Below are 18311 nucleotides of genomic sequence, written 5' to 3'. Positions count from 1 at the left end.
TTGCCTACTGGGCACTTACACCCCCTCCTGCCAAGGCCACTTTTCAGCTTTCAGCGCTGTCACACTTTTTGAAAAATATATATATTTTTACTTAGTTTCTGTCAGTAAATTTTGTAAATCAGTAATTTTTCTCCTTCACTAATGTGCGATGATGAGGCGACACTGATGGGCACTGATATGTTCAACTGGTGGGCATTGATGAGGCGGCACTTATGGGCACTGATTAGTTGACAATGATGAGGAGGCACTAATTTGACGCACTTATGGGCACTGATAGGTGCCACTAATAGGCGGCACTGATGGACAGCAGTGATGGGCTTTAATGCGAAGCACTGACTGGCATCACTAATGGGCACTGATTGGTGGCACTGTTGGCACTATAATGTAATCAGGGCACTGATTACATGTTTTGTTGTCCCCTGCGAGGAGATGTCGCTGATCGGCTCTCCTCACCATAACACTCTGTCAGTGTGAGGCGAGGAGCGCCGATTACCGGCATCTCCATGTTTACATGTGACCGGCTGTGATTGGACACAGCCGATCACATTGTTAAAGCGCCACGGACGCAACTCTTTAGTGAGATCTGGGTTGCGCCGCGTTCCAGCAGCACGGCCACGATCACAGCGCTGCACACCCCTGCGAGAGCGCCCGTTCTGGGTAGCCGTCAATAGGACCTGCAGGGCACCATCTACAGACTCCAAAAATAAATAAATGTACATTTTTTAACTGCAAAAAAAGTGAATTTATTTATTTATTAAAGTGAATTTATCATTTAAGCTGTGGACTTTGATTGTACAATCTTCTTTAGATCTACCAAAAAAAAAAAAAAAAGGCGCCTCTCTTCTCTTTTATACTCTGTAGCTCCTGCTGGATTTTGCTTCTAATCCCTTTATGGTTACACAACCTAGTCACATTGCTATAATCTTCTTTTATGGACTATAAACTGAAAGAACTATGAATAAATGATTGTGGAATGAATCATTTGATTTTCCATTGTTTCTTATGGGGAAATTTGCTTTGATATACAAATGCTTTGGATTACAAACATTCCAGAACGAATTATGCTCGCAATCCAAGTTTTTACTTTATATATGTAGCGCTACCCCCGAAAGAGCCACTGGTTGATTTGTGATCTACTCTCTTTTGGCTCAGCTCACCCCTATTAATTAGCTTGAACCCTTCTGTGACACATCAGAATCCTGGTAGTTGAGATATTGTAACCTCTGTTGCTCTGGGGTCACAATAGCAGTAATCAAACAGCAACCAAATTACCTGCTAGCAGTGGTTCTACCAGGCGAGAAAATATACTTTACACTGTAGACATGTTTAAATGGAAAATAATAAGTTTACTTGGTGAGCACTTGAGGCAACAAGCATAGGTTATAATTACAGGCACAATCAATAAACAATAACTCACTATGATTCGCAAGGGCCCTTGCAGGAATCAGCAATTAATGACAGTAGAAAGACCTAGCTAAGAATGGTACCACTCATTTAAACTAAGGTGGACAGTCCATACTCGCGAGTGCCCTCTAGCCGGCGATCCTACAGAACGGTTAATGATCACGTTGTGGCCAGTTGGTGCACATAAGAAATTGTAATCCAAAGTGGTAATTGGTAATGGAACTTTAAAACAGAATGTCTGGAACAGTAGACGGTGATGGGCTGGCACTCCTCAGCGTCAGTCACTGCTATGAGCGCCCGAACAATAACTGGGCCTCTGGGTTTCGGGTTGAGGCCGAGAACGTGTCTCCGGCCTGTGATGTGGCTCTAGGTGTTCTGTGTAAACGGAGAGTCAGAAGTTGAGCAAGTGCTTTCTCACCGGACAGGCCGATCCGCCTGAATTCTCCTCAGAAGGAGCGCTGGTGAATCACCGCTCCACAGCTCAAAGATCCCGGGCGAGGGTGTTCCACTGGTTCAGCTGACAGCTGGATTTCCTCTGCGATCTCCGGGTACGTGGACTGGATGCTGGAGTCTTGCTTCCTTCCGGGCGGCAGGTCTCTCGCTGAATTTAGGCCCAGGCTTCTGGCCTAACAACACGGCTGTGTCCTGTCAACAGCTCCGCAGGAGAGAAGTGCAGGTCCCAAATTTAAACAAACACTGGAAGGGAGCAAAGTAACTCTCCCTTCCCACTAAATTTAGGTGTAGTGCCCATGCTGAAAGCAAGGGGGCGCTACATATATATATATATATATATATATATATATATATACACATACATACATACATATATATATATATATATATATACACATACACACATACACACACATTATATACAGCATCTCACAAAAGTGAGTACACCCCTTACATTTTTGTAAATATTTTATTATATCTTTTCATGTAACATCACTGAAGAAATTACACTTTGCTACAATGTAAAGTAGTGAGTGTACAGCTTGTATAACAGTGTAACTCAACACACAGCCATTAATGTCTAGACCGCTGGCAACAAAAGTGAGTACACCCCTAAGTGAAAATGTCCAAATTGGGCCCAATTAGCCATTTTCACTCCCCGGTTTCATTTGACTCGTTAATGTTACAAGGTCTCAGGTGTGAATGGGGAGCAGGTGTGTTAAATTTGGCATTATCGCTCTCACTCTCTCATACTGGTCACTGGAAGTTCAACATGGCACCCCATGCCAAAGAACTCTCTGAGGATCTGAAAAAAAGAATTGTTGCTCTAAGTTAAGATGGCCTATGCTATAAGAAGATTGCCAAGATCCTGAAACTGAGCTGCAGCATGGTGGCCAAGACCATACAGTGATTTAACAGGACAGGTTCTCCTCAGAACAGGGCTCACCATGGTCAACCAAAGACGTTGAGTGCACGTGCTCAGCATCATATCCAGAGGTTGTCTTTGGGAAATAGACCTATGAGTGCTTCCAGCATTGCTGCAGAGGTTGAAGGAGGATGGTCAGCCTCTCAGTGCTCAGACCATACACTGCACACTGCATTAAATTGGTCTGCATGGCTGTTGTCCCAGAAGGAAGCCTCTTCTAAAGATGATGCACAAGAAAGCCTGCAAACAGTTTTCCGAAGACAAGCAGACTAAGGACATGATTACTGGAACCATGTCCTGTGGTCTAATGAGACCAAGATAAACTTATTTGGTTCAGATGGTGTCAAGTGTGTGTGGCGGCAACCAGGTACAAAGACAAGTGTGTCTTGCCTACAGTCAAGCACAGTGGATGGAGTGCCATGTTCTGGGGCTGCATGAGTGCTGCCAGCACCTGGGAGATACAGTTCATTGAGGGAACCATGAATGCCAACATGTACTGTGACATACTGAAGCAGAGCATGATCCCCTCCCTTTGTAGACTGGGCCACAGGGCAGGAATCCAACATGATAATGAACCCAACACACACCTCTAAGATGACCACTGCCTTGCTAAAGAAGCTGAGGGTAAAGGTGATGGACTGGCCAAGCATGTCTCCATACCTAAACCCTATTGAGCATCTGTGGGGCATCCTCAAACGGAGGGTGGAGGAGCACAAGGTCTCTAACATCCACCAGCTCGGTGATGTCGTCATGGAGGAGTGGAAGAGGACTCCAGTGGCAACCTGTGAAGCTCTGGTGAACTCCATGCCCAAGAGGGTTAAGGTAGTGCTGGAATATAATGGCGGCCACACAAAATATTGACACTTTGGGCCCAATTTGGAAATTTTCACTTAGGGGTGTACTCACTTTTGTTGCCAGCGGTTTAGACATTAATGGCTGTGTGTTGAGTTATTTTGAGGGGACAGCAAATTTACACTGTTCTACAAGCTGTACACTCACTACTTTACATTGTAGCAAATTGTAATTTCTTCAGTGTTGTCACATAAAAAGATATAATAAAATATTTACAAAAATGTGAGGGGTGTACTGACTTTTGTGAGATACTGTATTTTTAAAATGTACAGTTTGATAAACAGCCATATGGTCAATGTGTTGCTTTTATTTGGAGTAGCTGAAAGATTTAGAAACCATATGTCATGTACAGCAAGCTGTATTACCTAGGGGAATATTTGTAAAAATATAATGAAAATTGATTGACTCAGGCTGAATTCACACCTCTGCATTTTTGAAAATGCATCGAAATGCATAAAACAGGACCCGTGTCAGCGATTATTGTGACACACGCCTATACATCATATAGCAGGAGCTGTTGGTAGTATTGGGTCCTCTGTTCTTTCTCTAGCCCTAGGCAGAACCTCAGTCCCACTGACACCACCAGAATACCTTGGCTGGGAACTCCCAGCAGTCACACATTCATGGCACGCACTGACCTTTAGAGAATAAGCAGACTGTATTGACAGACCAAAGTAAAAGGTTAACACACCAGATTAGTAGTGCAATACAAATACAGTGCAATAAACGCAGGTTCCTTTAAGGCTAGACTCATTGGCCCGGATTCACATACAATGGCGCATAGTTATGCCGGCGTAGCGTATCGAATATACGCTACGCCGACGTAGCGCAGAGCGGCGAGCACAGTATTCACAAAGCAAATGCTCCTAACGTTGCGCCGGCATAATGTAAATTCGTAGGCGTAAGCCGGCCTAATTCAAAGTAGGTGGAAGTGGGCGTGATCCATTTAAATGAAGCGTGACCCCATGCAAATGATGGGCCGTGGATGCAACCCAGTGTGCATGCTCAGAATCACGTCGGAAATACTCCCTAAGATACGTCGAATCACTGCCTACGGCGTGAACGTAACCTACACCCATCCCTATTCACGTACTACTACGTAAACGACGTAAAATACGACGGCTGTCCCCAGGTCCATACCTTTGCATGAGTTGCGTCTCATAGATGGGGAATAACTATACGCCGGACATAAGCCTTACGTAAACCGCGTATCTTAATGCGCCGGGCGCAAGTACGTTCATGAATCGGCGTATCTCACTCATTTGCATATTCAAATCGTAAATCAATGGGAGCGCCCCTTGAAGTTACGTCGGTCGTAGGAAGCCTATTTTCAGGCGTATCTAGTTCTGTGGGCACGGCGCACAGATACGACGGCGCACATTTACACTTACGTGGCGTATCTCGAGATACGTCGGCGTAAGTGCTACGTGAATCCGGGCCATTGTGTAATGCAGTACTAGAAGCATAAACAATAGCTCCCTAATTATGAGATTACTCCCCTCAGTGACTCTGGAAGGCTAATAATGGGTACAACAGGCTAGCCACTTAAAGAGCAGGATTTTTATTTGCCACTTTTTGCTTACAAGTAAGAATCAGTATTTCTTGCTAGAAAATTACATAGAATCCCCCAAACATAGTGGGCCGGATTCAGATACTTTGGAGTAAGTAAGCCCGCCTAATTCAAATGTGGATGATGTGGGCGTGTTTTATGTATATTAACTGTGACCCCGCATGCGCCGTTCGTGAAAAAATCCCAGTGCGCATACTCGAAATTACGCCGCAAATCGTCAATGCTTTAGACGTGAACGTAACTTACGTACAGCCCTATTCGCGAACAACTTACGCAAACTACATAAAATTTCAAAAACTCGACGCGGGAAGGACGTCCATACTTAACATTAGCTACGCCTCATATAGCAGGGGTAACTTTACGGCGGAAAAAGCCTAACGTAAACGACGTAAAAAAATACGCCGGATGTACGTTTCTGAATCGGCGTATCTAGCTCATTTGCATATTCCTCGCGTAAATATACGGAAGCGCCACCTAGTGACCAGCGTAAATATGCAGCCTAAGATATGACGGTGTAAGACACTTACGCCGGTCGGATCTTAGGGAAATCTATGCGTAACTGATTCTGTGAATCAGGCGCATAGATACGACGGCTTATCCGGAGATACGCCGTTGTATCTCCTTTCTGAATCTGGCCCTATATGTATATGTACATTTTAATGAAAAAAAGAAAAAAACACAATATCTAACCCAATTTTTTGGTAAAATACACTGCTCAAAAAAATTAAAGGAACACTTTGAAAACATATTGGATCTCAACGGGCAAAAATCTCATGCTGGATATCTATACTGATATGGACTGGGTAATGTGTTAGGAATGAAAGGATGGCACATCATTTGATGGAAATGAAAATTACCCACCTACAGAGGGCTGAATTCAAAGACACCCCGAAAATCAAAGTGAAAAAATTATGCAGCAAGCTAGTCCATTTTGCTGAAATTTCATTGCAACAACTCAAAATGGTCCTCAGTAGTTTGTATGGCCCCCCAAGTGCTTGTGCCTGACAACATCAGGGCATGCTCCTAATGAGACGACGGATGGTGTCCTGGGGTACTTTCTCCCAGATCTGGACCAGAGCATCACTGAGCTCCTGAACAGACTGAGGTGCAACCTGGCAGCACCTGATGGAATACATCATTACAGTAGCATGTAAAACCAAATGAACATCTAGGAGCGCTTGGTAGCATGCGTGAATATGGGCCCCTGGTCTATCGGAGGATATGTCAATAAAGCCTACTTTGTAAATGCATTAAGAATAGATCCCAAAATGTAAATGTACTCACTGCGCGCCTTGGCTTTAATTTTTTCAAACGGTATAACAATAGAAAAATAGCGCATGTCAACAGAAAAGACAAAACAAAGGCGATGACAAATCCAGCACCGTGCAGACCATGGTTGGGTAAAACCTGCAGGGGAAAAAACAAAGAGCATATAACACTGACACTTCCCATGAAATGCTAATGCTATCTAGGAGACAACAAATGCCATGCTCAAGTCAGATAAAAGCAATGCGTCTACTTTATTTCCCTTCTTATATAATTCTCCCGTGATCTAGAAAGAAGAGGCAGGGCTTTCTTTCACACTTTACTAAAGGCAAATAGACTGTGCACTTTGCAAGTGCATTTCCCCCAGAGCTTAGTGAATGTGGTGAAGCTTCCCTTTGTAAAGAATACCCAATCAAGTGCAAGGAAAATAAAAAAATTACAAATTCTGCTTGCACATGATAGGATGATAGAAATCAGCATGAAAAGCCTGTGGTTCAGCATGGGGGCAAATTTTAAATGTGAATTTACCAGTTTGTGCTGGGCTATTTTATGAACTTATCTCCAAAAACCTTACTTACTAGATTTTTTGATTCTGCAAACAGTTGACGACTTTTGCGTACTGTGTGCTTCAGTATGCGCTAACCCTGCTCTATCATTTTACGTGGATAACCACTTTATGGCTGAGTTGCTGTTGTTCCCAGTTGCTTCCACATTGTTATAATACCACTAATGCCGCGTACACACGATCGGTTTGTCTGATGGACCGATTTCATCAGACCAAACCGATCGTGTGTGGGCCCCATCGGTTATTTATCCATCGGTAAAAAAAAATGGAACTTGCTTTAAAATTATCTGAGTGCTTACTGTGTGCTTCAGTATGCGCTAACCCTGCTCTATCATTTTACGTGGATAACCACTTTGTGGCTGAGTTGCTGTTGTTCCCAGTTGCTTCCACATTGTTATAATACCACTAATGCCGCGTACACACGATCGGTTTGTCTGATGGACCATTTTCATCAGACCAAACCGATCGTGTGTGGGCCCCATCGGTTATTTATCCACCGGTTAAAAAAAATGGAACTTGCTTTAAAATTATCTGATGGATAAAAAACCTACAGAAAAAAACGATCGTCTGTGGGCACGTCCATCGGTTAAAAATCCACACATGCTCAGAATCAAGTCGACGCATGCTTGGAAGCATTGAACTTCGATTTTTTCAGCACGTCGTTGTATTTTACGTCACTGCGTTCTGACACAATCGTTTTTTTAACTGATGGTGTGTAGGCGCGACTGACCATCAGTCAGCTTCATCGGATAACTGATGGAAAAATCCATCAGATCGTTTTCATCAGACTAACCTATCGTGTGTACAGGGCATCACAGTTGACTATTGAGAAGCAAGTACATTTCACAGATTAGACTTATTGCATAGGTGGCAACCTATCATGATACCAGGCTTGAATTCACTTGAGTTGCTGAAAGCGACCCATTTTTTCACAAATGTTTGTAGAAGAATTCTGCATGCCTCGGTGCTTGATTTTACAGTATACACTTGTTACCATTGAGGTGATTGGAACACCTGAATCCAATGACTTGGAGCGGTGTCCCAATACTTTTGGCAATAATATGATGAATCTGGTGGTGGTGGAGCTGATGAATGTGGTGGTGGGGAATGGGGGCGGGGGGGGGGGGGGTTAGTGATGAATGTGGTCATGGTAGTGGGGGGGATAGTAATAAATGTGGCGGTGGTTGGGGGATAAGGGGAGGGTGATGAATGTTGTGGTGGTGGGGGGGTGGGTTCCATGGGAAGGAGGCTGATGTGGTTATATTGATTTTGGGTGATGAATGTGGTGGTGGTGGGGAGGGATGAATGTGGTGGTGGAGCGGGGGATGATGAATGTGGTGGTGGGGAGGGATGAATGTGGTGGTGGAGCGGGGGATGATGAATGTGGTGGTGGTGGGGAGGAGATGATGAATGTGTTGGGGGGGGGGGGGTTGATGAATGTGGTGGTGGTGGTAGTCATGAGCATGGTGGTGGGTGGAGGTTTGGCTGGTGAGAAGCTTGGTGGTGGTGGTGGGTGGTGGGTTGGTTGGTGTTAAATGTGGTGGTGGGCGGGGGGGTTGGTTGGTGATGAATGTGGTGGTGGGTGGATGGGTGGGGGGGTTGGTTGATGATAAGCGTGGTAGTGGATGGGGGGTTGGTTGTTTGGTGATGAATGTGGTGGTGGGTGGGGGTTGGGTTGGTGATTATTTATAAAACAAAAAGATTGTGTAAATAAAAAAATTTGTAAAAAAATAAATTTACAGAAAAAACTGACCCAACCCGATACCATAATAAATACTTTTAAAAATTGTACCTGCACCCCTGGTGAAATACACTTACATGGTGGTCTCCCCCTGGCCCAATCCATCCTCTGCCACTCCTATACTCAGCAGTGCCAGACCCACAGAGGTGATACTGACCAGATGGCAGGGCCACTTGCTAAAAATCTTTCTAGCAGTGGCCATGCATGCACTTTGCACTCTCCATTCATTCTTATGAAGTTTCTGGGCTCATACTTGAAGGCAACATTGGAATAAATGGCTACATAAGACATTAATAGAAGTGCAGAGAGAGCACATGTGTGGCCCCACTTGTGAAGATTTTGAGAAAAGGCTCTTCGATCTGGTCAGCTGGATGTATGGCAAGTGAGTATAATCCTGGGAGAGTGGGCCCAACACCTTCCTAATAGGATAGGGTGACCAGACAACCCCGGTGTCTGGGGACAGTCCCTGGATTGAGGACACTGTCCCCTGACCAAGTCTGTCCCTGGTATTGTTCCTGGATTGGATTTAAACAGGGGCTGGGGCAATTTCAAAGACAGTCAGTGCAGAATTAAAAAATAAATAAATCTGAATTACACCCCCCCACTCCGCCACTCCTACTAGCTTAGGGGGTGTATTTTTTTCCATTATCTGTGCCCCTTTCTGACGACCATGTATTGGTCGGAGCGGAGGGAATATTTCTTCAGTTTTGGGTGCATGCCCATTCAGCTCCACTGGCACGTTCTTCTGCCTTGGCTCAAGTCCCATCCAGCCGCCTGCCTACTTATCTCCTTGCCCTCCCTGGCGGAGTGATCTTCCTCCGCTCCCCACCAAGTAGTAGCCTGGGCCTGGAAAGTGAGACTTGATAGGCTGTGAGGAAAGCGGCGGTGGGGACAGGCAGAGAGTCGCTGATTGCCACCACTACTAGTATAAAAAAAAATGTCCCCGGATTTCATTTTTAAAATCTGGTCACCTTATAATAGGATCACAAAAAAATGCAATACAGGCATACCCCACTTTTAAGTACACAATGAGGTTTATTTACTAAAGCTGTAAAGCGCAAAATCAGGCTCACTTCTGCATAAAAAGCAATGAGCTTCTAACCCCAGATTGTTCAATTAAGCCTGGTAATAAAACCTGGAAGCTTATTGGTTTCTGTGCAGAAGTGAGCCTGATTTTGCACTTTTCAGCTTAATGCCGCGTACACACAGTCGTTTTTTGTGATGAAAAAAAACAACATTTTTCAAAACGTCATTTAAAATGACCGTGTGTGGGGAAAACGTCGTTTTATGTCTTCTGAAAAACGGCAAAAAATAAAATCGAACATGCTTCAATTTTTTATGTCGTTTTTCAAAACGTTGTTTTTTGTCATTTAAAACGACGTTTAAAACAACGTTTTTAAACCAGCGCATGCTCAGAAGCAAGTTATGACGCGAGGTTGAATGGAACAGGGTGGCGTCGTACGTGCTGAACGTAACCGCGCTTTGCTAGAGCATTTTGAAAAAACGATGGTGTGAAGTAGGGGTGCAACGGATCACAGTTGATCCGTGATCCGAACGGGTCACTCCCTTCGGATCGGAACACACTGTGATCCGCGGATTGCCACGGCTCCGGAGCTAGGCCGAAGCCGCAGCCTTTCCTAATGTTACGGCGGCGGCTCCGGAGCTAGGCCGAAGCCGCAGCCTTTCCTAATGTTATGGCCGCGGCTTCGGCCTACCTCCGGAGCCGCGACCATAACGCTAGGAAAGGCCACAGCTTCGGCCTAGCTCCGGAGCCGCAGGAATAACATTAGGAAAGGCCGCGGCTTCGGCCTAGCTCCGGAGCCGCGGCCATCTTGGTACACCCGGCGGCGGCCCTCCTCTGTTTACACCCACAGAGGAGGAGCCCGCACTCGTGGGACACACCGCTCGGGGAGTGTCTGTAGGTACTACCTGGAGGGGTGGGTCTCTGTACTGAGAGGGGGGGGGGGTCACTGTACTGAGAGGAGGGGGGTCACTGTACTGAGAGAAGGGGGGGGTCACTGTACTGAGAGAAGGGGGGGTCACTGTACTGAGAGAAGGGGGGGTCACTGTACTGAGAGGAGGGGGGGCACTGTACTGAGAGGAGGGGGGGGTGTCTGCACCAAGGGGGTACTATAGTTGGTGGGGGGATGTGGATATTACAGTGGGGGAGATTTTTTTTTTTTTTTTGCCGATCCAAAAAATGATCCGATCCGTGACTCCTGATGCGAGGAACGATTCGAACCGTGAGTTTTTTGATCCGTTGCACCCCTAGTGTGTAGGCAACGTCGTTTTTTAAAATGAAGTTTGAAAAACGTTGTTTTGTTTCATGATAAAAAACGTTGTTTTATTTCATCACAAAAAACGACCGTGTGTACGCGGCATTAGTAAATAATCCCCATTGTGTACTTAAAAGTGGGGTATGCCTTCCAACTGCTTAATTAAACAAGAAATAATTACATATGCAAGCTATATAAAGCACACAAATCTGTGAACATAAACTCACGGAAGAACTTCAAACGCAGACACCATGTGCGATGCCCTGCAGAGCACAACAGGGCGGAAAGTGCATTTCTGAATGTGTGGTGGCTTTGAACAAACCCAGAGATTAATGTTTGATGGCAAATATAAAAATCTGGACATGTCTAGCATCTTCTACACCTGAGCACTACATAATTCAAGTAACCACATTAATAATAAATTGGTCTCTCGAAGTTCACTTTGCATGAAGAAAGGAATACCAGCAATAAGCAGCTGTCGTGATTATTACGGCATATTTAAACAATCCCTGTCCAACTTCGGAAAGGTAACTACATTTCTAAGGGATTTCTATAAAGATTACTTAAATGTAGTTTAAGTCCATTTTTCTATGCTAGCTGCTTAGTATTTAGTGATGGTATTTTATACAGATTGTTGGTGCTCTCTCTGGTGACGTTCTCTGTGTCTTACATGTACGATCGGCACTTGGCTGAAGGACCGCTGAGATTGTGCCGTTTTCAGCCAGTCAGACAAAACAGATGGATTTGACTGAGAAAAAGCAAAAGTAAATGCTCCTACTGTGCAACACTGAGCACCGAGGCTGCCTGCCTGTACATACCGTATATACTCGAGCATAAGCCAACCCGAATATAAGCCGAGGCACCTAATTTTACCAAAAAAAAATGGGAAAACTTATTGACTCAAGTATAAGCCTAGGGGCCCAGATTATTGTACACTGGGCTTATCTCTGCGGCGGCGTAACGTATCCGATTTACGTTACGCCGTCGCAAGTTTTTCAGGCAAGTGCTTTATTCACAAAGCACTTGCCTGTAAAGTTGCGGCGGCGTAGCGTAATTCACCCGGCGGAATTCAAATTCGGCGGGTAGGGGGCATGTATCATTTAAATGAAGCGCGTCCCCGCGCCGAACGAACTGCGCATGTGCTGTCCGTAAAATATCCCAGTGTGCATTGCTCCAAATGACGTCGCAAGGACGTCATTTGTTTCGACATGAACGTAAATGACGTCCAGCCCCATTCACGGACGACTTACGCAAACGACGTAAGTTTTTAAAATTTCAACGCGGGAACGACGGCCATACTCAACATTGGCTGCGTCTCATATAGCAGAGGCAACTTTACGCCGGGAAAAGCCTAACGTAAACGTCGTAACTTTACTGCGTCGGCTGCGCGTACGTTCGGGAATTCGCGTATATAGCTAATTTGCATACTCAACGCGGAATTCGACGGAAGTGCCACCTAGCAGGCAAAAAAAAAATTGCAGTTTAGATCCGACGGCATAAGAGACTTACGCCTGTCGGATCTAATGGATATCTATGCGTAACTGATTCTAAGAATCAGTCGCATAGATACGACGGGTCGGATTAGGACTTACAACGGCGTACATGGCGCTGTGCCGTCGTAAGTCCTTTAAGAATCTGGGCCAGGGTGTCCATCTGCATGCCTCACTGTGCCTCACTGTGTCCATGTGCATGCCTCACTGTGCCCATGCCTCACTATGTCCATGACTAGACTGACGTTTAACATGGGAGTCTATGGAGTGGGTGCCCGGAATAATGGGGCTACATGTGTGCCGGTACCGGGTCCCCAAAGTTACCAGAGAAATCATTTAACATGGGAGTCTATGGAAGGGGTGCCCGAAATTGAAAAATCGGTGCTTCCCAGGCCGTAGGTCCCCCGGACAACAAACTTTGCACACTTGTAGAGGAAGAGTGGAGCTATATGTGTACCAAGTTTGGCCAGTCCGGGAGATCAGGCACAAAAAGGTGACTCAAGTATAAGCCAAGGGGGGCATTTTCAGCACAGAAATACAGATATACCATTTCAATTGAGCTAAACACACAAATCCAAAAACTTAAACTTAAAGAGAGTTACACGTTTCCCTTTAATATAGAGGTATACCATTTTATTTGAATGTCAGACATCCAGAAAGTGTAATTGTGAATATGTGAGGCTTAAAACCGATCACAAGAGAAATACCAGTTGCCTGACTGTAATGATGGTTCACACACAAACTTTCCTATTCTCCCCATTAATTCTTTCCAATTTCACGTCCTGTTTTGTAAAAGGATTTTATATGTTTCGGCAGAAGCTCCAGAGAAAGGGGCCCATCTGGTTTCGGCCAAATGGACCTAGTGAGTACCTCAGTCCCCGTCTGGAGCCTAACGCCCCAAGAAATAAGGGTAAGGTCCTTCCTAGTGGAGGATAGTGTAACACAAGTTGCACGTTTTGTGTCACTATTTATTTGTGTGCACTTTTTTTGGCACTGGGTAGAGTTTTTGGGTGCGTTTCACACGCCACTGGCTTTTAAAAAAATAAAAAAAATAAAAAAATCAACTATGGGTGGCAAAGCGTTGTCAAAAAGGTCTCTGTGATAAAGTTGTGGATAGGCACAAGTCAGGAGATGGATACAAAAACATTTCAAAGGCTTTATCAATATGTAGAAGCACAGTGAAGTCCATCATTAAGAAGTGGAAGGTATTTGGTACAAAACAGACCCTCCCTGGACCAGGATGTCCCTCCAAACTGGTTGTAAAAGCCATGAAGAAATTGATCAGACGGGCTACCAAGAGGACTACAGCAACTCTGAAGCAGTTGCAGGAATTTATGACTTGTGTGTATGTGACAACAATAATCACAAATTCTCCACAAATGTGGCTTGTATGGGAGGGTCGCAAGACAAAAGCCACTCCTCAGCAAACACCACATTCGGTCACAAATGAGCTTTGCTAAAATGCACTTTGAATATTCTGAGGCCACATGGAAAATGGTGTTATGGTCAGATGAGACTGAGCCTAGGTTCACACTGCTGCGAATTCAAAATCGCGGTAAAATGCGCGATTTTACCGCGATTTTGCCGCGATTTCGGCTGCAATTTAATGTAAATCGCGGCCCGAAATCGCAAAAAGTAGTACAGGAACTACTTTTTGAAATCGCAGATGCGGCGTCGCACTGATTAGGACAGTGCCATTGCCGACAATTGCCGCCGATTTGAGATGCGATTTGACATGTCAAATCGCACCTCAAATCGTTCCAAATCGTACCCAGTGTGAACCAGGGCTAAAATTGAATTATTTGGACTCAACAAAAAAAACATCAGCCTGGCGGAAATCCAATACAGCTTACCATCCAAATAACACCATTCCTACAGTAAAGCATGGAGGGACTGGAGCACTTGTCAGGATAGAAGGAAAAAATGGACGGGGCAAAATACCATCAAATTCTTGAGGAAAATCTGCTGCCCTCTGCCAGAAAGTTGTCAATGGGAAGGTTTACCTTCCCACACATTCCAGTCCTCAGATTCCCCCAACATTCTAGTCCTCAGCTCTCCCCACATTCCAGTCCTCAGCTCCCCTCACATTCCAGTCCTCAGCTCCCCTCACATTCCAGTCCTCAGATTCCCCCAACATTCTAGTCCTCAGCTCTCCCCACATTCCAGTCCTCAGCTCCCCTCACATTCCAGTCCTCAGCTCCCCCCACATTCCAGTCCTCAGCTCCCCCCACATTCCAGTCCTCAGATTCCCCCAACATTCTAGTCCTCAGCTCTCCCCACATTCCAGTCCTCAGCTCCCCTCACATTCCAGTCCTCAGCTCCCCTCACATTCCAGTCCTCAGCTCCCCTCACATTCCAGTCCTCAGCTCCCCTCACATTCCAGTCCTCAGCTCCCCTCACATTCCAGTCCTCAGCTCCCCTCACATTCCAGTCCTCAGATTCCCCCAACATTCTAGTCCTCAGCTCCCCCAACATTCCAGTCCTCAGCTCCCCCAACATTCCAGTCCTCAGCTCCCCCAACATTCCAGTCCTCCGCTCGCCCCGCATTCCAGTCCTCAGCTCTTCCAACATTCCAGTCCTCAGCTCCCCTCACATTCCAGTCCTCAGCTCCCTCACATTCCAGTCCTCAGCTCCCCTCACATTCCAGCCCTCAGCTTCCTCACATTCCAGTCCTCAGCTCCCTCACAATCCAGTCCTCAGCTCTCCCCACATTCCAGTCCTCAGCTCCCCTCACATTCCAGTCCTCAGCTCCCCTCACATTCCAGTCCTCCGCTCGCCCCGCATTCCAGTCCTCAGCTCCCCTCACATTCCAGTCCTCAGCTCCCTCACAATCCAGTCCTCAGCTCTCCCCACATTCCAGTCCTCAGCTCCCCTCACATTCCAGTCCTCCGCTCGCCCCGCATTCCAGTCCTCAGCTCCCCTCACATTCCAGTCCTCAGCTCCCTCACATTCCAGTCCTCAGCTCCCCTCACATTCCAGTCCTCAGCTCCCTCACATTCCAGTCCTCAGCTCCCTCACAATCCAGTCCTCAGCTCTCCCCACATTCCAGTCCTTAGCCCCCCTCACATTCCAGTCCTTAGCCCCCCTCACATTCCAGTCCTCAGCTCCCTCACAATCCAGTCCTCAGCTCTCCCCACATTCCAGTCCTTAGCCCCCCTCACTTTGATGTCCTCAGCTCCCTCACATTCCAGTCCTCAGCTCCCCTCACATTCCAGTCCTCAGCTCCCCTCACATTCCAGTCCTCAGCTCCCCTCACATTCCAGTCCTCAGCTCTCCCAACATTCCAGTCCTTAGCCCCTCACTTTGATGTCCTCAGCTCTCCCCATCACGGAAATCTTCGGGCATCCCACCCCCCCACATTCAGTCCTCAGCCTTGTTTAACTTCACCCACCTTGCACAGACAGATCGGAGGGAAGCACAGCATGTCTGGATGGAGGCGGGATTTGCAAAATAGTGATTGGCCGTTAGGACCACCCTTCATCCTAGCAGCCAATCACCTGCTTGTTAGCCATGGACAGCTCCGTCCTCCCTCCAGCACTGTCCCAACTCCCGCTGTTGGCTCTGTGAGGATTTCAGAGCGATGGCAGGGAAAAGAATAGGCTCTTAAATGGCGGGAACCAGGGCAGTTTGAATGGGAGAGTGACGTGTTCCGCATTTGGCCCACGGTCTCCCATTTAGTGATGCCTGGTCTACAGGGATAGCAATCAAAAGGAAAGTTCAGTTTCCTTACAAACTCAAATCTCTCCCTAAGAAGTTTTCCTATCCTTTCCTTATCCTTGCTCTGTTCCCCCACTCCTTTAAAGTGAGAGGGCTGGCTTATCCAAAAACACATGCAGCATATTATGGTTTAAATAAAATTCTCCTGGGCGAAGCTGCACATAAATTCACCAGGACCTCTGTGCAGAGACCTCCCAGCCCCCCATTACTTATCTCAGCCCCATCGCGATCCATCGATGTGAATCAGAGCCTCGGCTCACCAGGGACTCTCCTTCCTCATTGGCTAAGACAGCAGTTGATCACAGCCAGCGAGTCAAATCGGAGAGACGGGGGGTGGGGCCAAGCTGTGGCTCTGTGTTTAAATGGACACGCAGAGCAGCATGAGTGAGCCTGCTAGGGTGCCCCTATTGTAAGCTGCTTGCTTTGGAGACACTTGTCAGAAGAGGGAGGCCAGGAGTGCAGGCGGGGGACCCAAGAAGAGGAGGATCGGCTCTGCTCTGTGCAAAACTACTGCACAGAGCAGGTAAGTATAACATGTTTTTTTTTGTTTTGTTTTATTGCCTTAAATATCACTTTAAAGGCTGGTTCTTGCTCAGTGAACTTCAGTCTGGGCCTACTGATAAGGAACGAGTCACGGTTCTGTGTATAAAGTTTATACATTCTCCCAAAACAACAGGTCTTTTTTAAGATGTAGGAGGGCAAATACCGCGTTTCCCCGAAAATAAGCCCTCCCCCTAAAATAAGACCTAGCCTGATTATCAGGGAGGGCTGCAATATAAGCCCTAGTAACGTTCATTAAAAAACGGTTAAACTGGTATAAGGTGCAGTGTGCGTCTCCGTTTATAACTGTATTTAATCATTCCATACGGTATTTACAGCCACCGCTCTGCCGGAGGTTTCTTACTCTCCTCCCGGCTGACATCTGCAGCCCTTTGCTCTTCAGAGCTCGGAGCGGGCTGATGTCAGCAGGATCTCGGCTCTTCCCTCCTCCCGGCGACGTCTGCGACCCCTCCCTCTTCAGAGCTCAGAGCGGGCTGACGGGGATCTCGGCTCTTCCCTCCATCTGGCTGACGTCTGGGGCCCCTCCCTTCTCAGAGCTCGGCGCAGGCTGACGTCAGCAGGGATCTCAGAGCGGAGAAGAGCAGATCACATGCGGGCCCAGGGGATCTGTTAGAAAGGTACTGTACCGTATTTCCGATAAAGCTGTTGCAACTGTTGCAAAGGGAGACTGCCAGTATACACACTTATACCAGTATAATCGTTTTATTAAAACCGATTACATAATTTTAAGAAAGATGTTTTTTTTTTAAATGATGTCAAAATACTGACCTGACTGGGGGAGACGGAGAGAGGACAGGGGACACAGGAATATTTTATTGATTTAGGGGTAAATGTCACAGCACCAAACACAAGCACTATGCTTTAAAGGAACAGGGTATATATTTTTTTCTTTTAGGGTTACAACCACTTTTAGATCATCATTTTATATACCGTAAATAGATAAGCCCTACCCTGAAAATAAGCCCTAGTGTGTTTTTTGAGACTAAAATTAATATAAGACCCAGTCTTATTTTCGGGGAAACACGGTATGAAAAAGGTGTCAGGAGTGTTTGAACAAGAGCCCGAGTCTCTTTCAGGAAAACAAAGGTGCAAAGTTGAGTGTTACTAGTGTCACCCCCCATCACACACCACCATCCCCATTAGGACCATAAGAGACAAGGAACTGGAAATTATGGAGAACCTGAGACACTGCAATACTTACATTTGATGTTTCCTCTGATGTGATTGTAAAGGGAGCCACAATACTGAAGGTTGTTCCAGGCACCTGTGATGATAAAAAAAAGACAGGTGTAAACACGGTTTTAGCTGTAAGACAAACACAAAATTACGGCAGGGTTGCCAACCTCCCGCACATTTTTTACTGACAAAACATGGAAAATTTACTGACAGAGCATATATTTTACTGCCATATATGTAGCAGCATATCTCATGTACTTCGGGGCTGTTCCCTTTGTCTCTGTAAGCACAATATGGAAACAAATAGCTGGATTC

The 18311-nt window shown here is 46.1% G+C and overlaps 1 protein-coding gene across 2 annotated transcripts in view; it reads right to left on the bottom strand.

The window, feature by feature from the left end:
• Nucleotides 1-18311, bottom strand: part of EVC2 (EvC ciliary complex subunit 2) — a 270686-nt gene that overhangs the window by 154911 nt on the left and 97464 nt on the right. For both annotated transcript variants that reach the window (XM_040335408.1, XM_040335409.1), the window contains 2 exons: nucleotides 18022-18084; nucleotides 6489-6611 (listed from right to left, as the gene is read on the bottom strand). In XM_040335408.1, the coding sequence (XP_040191342.1) occupies nucleotides 6489-6611; nucleotides 18022-18084 (186 nt within the window). The remainder of the gene's footprint in view (nucleotides 1-6488; nucleotides 6612-18021; nucleotides 18085-18311) is intronic.

This window comes from Rana temporaria, chromosome 1 (genome assembly GCF_905171775.1).
Source record: "Rana temporaria chromosome 1, aRanTem1.1, whole genome shotgun sequence".
NCBI classification, from domain to species: Eukaryota; Metazoa; Chordata; class Amphibia; order Anura; family Ranidae; genus Rana; species Rana temporaria.
The sequence above is the reverse complement of the archived record's forward strand: the minus strand, read 5'-3'. Positions and strand labels throughout refer to the sequence as shown.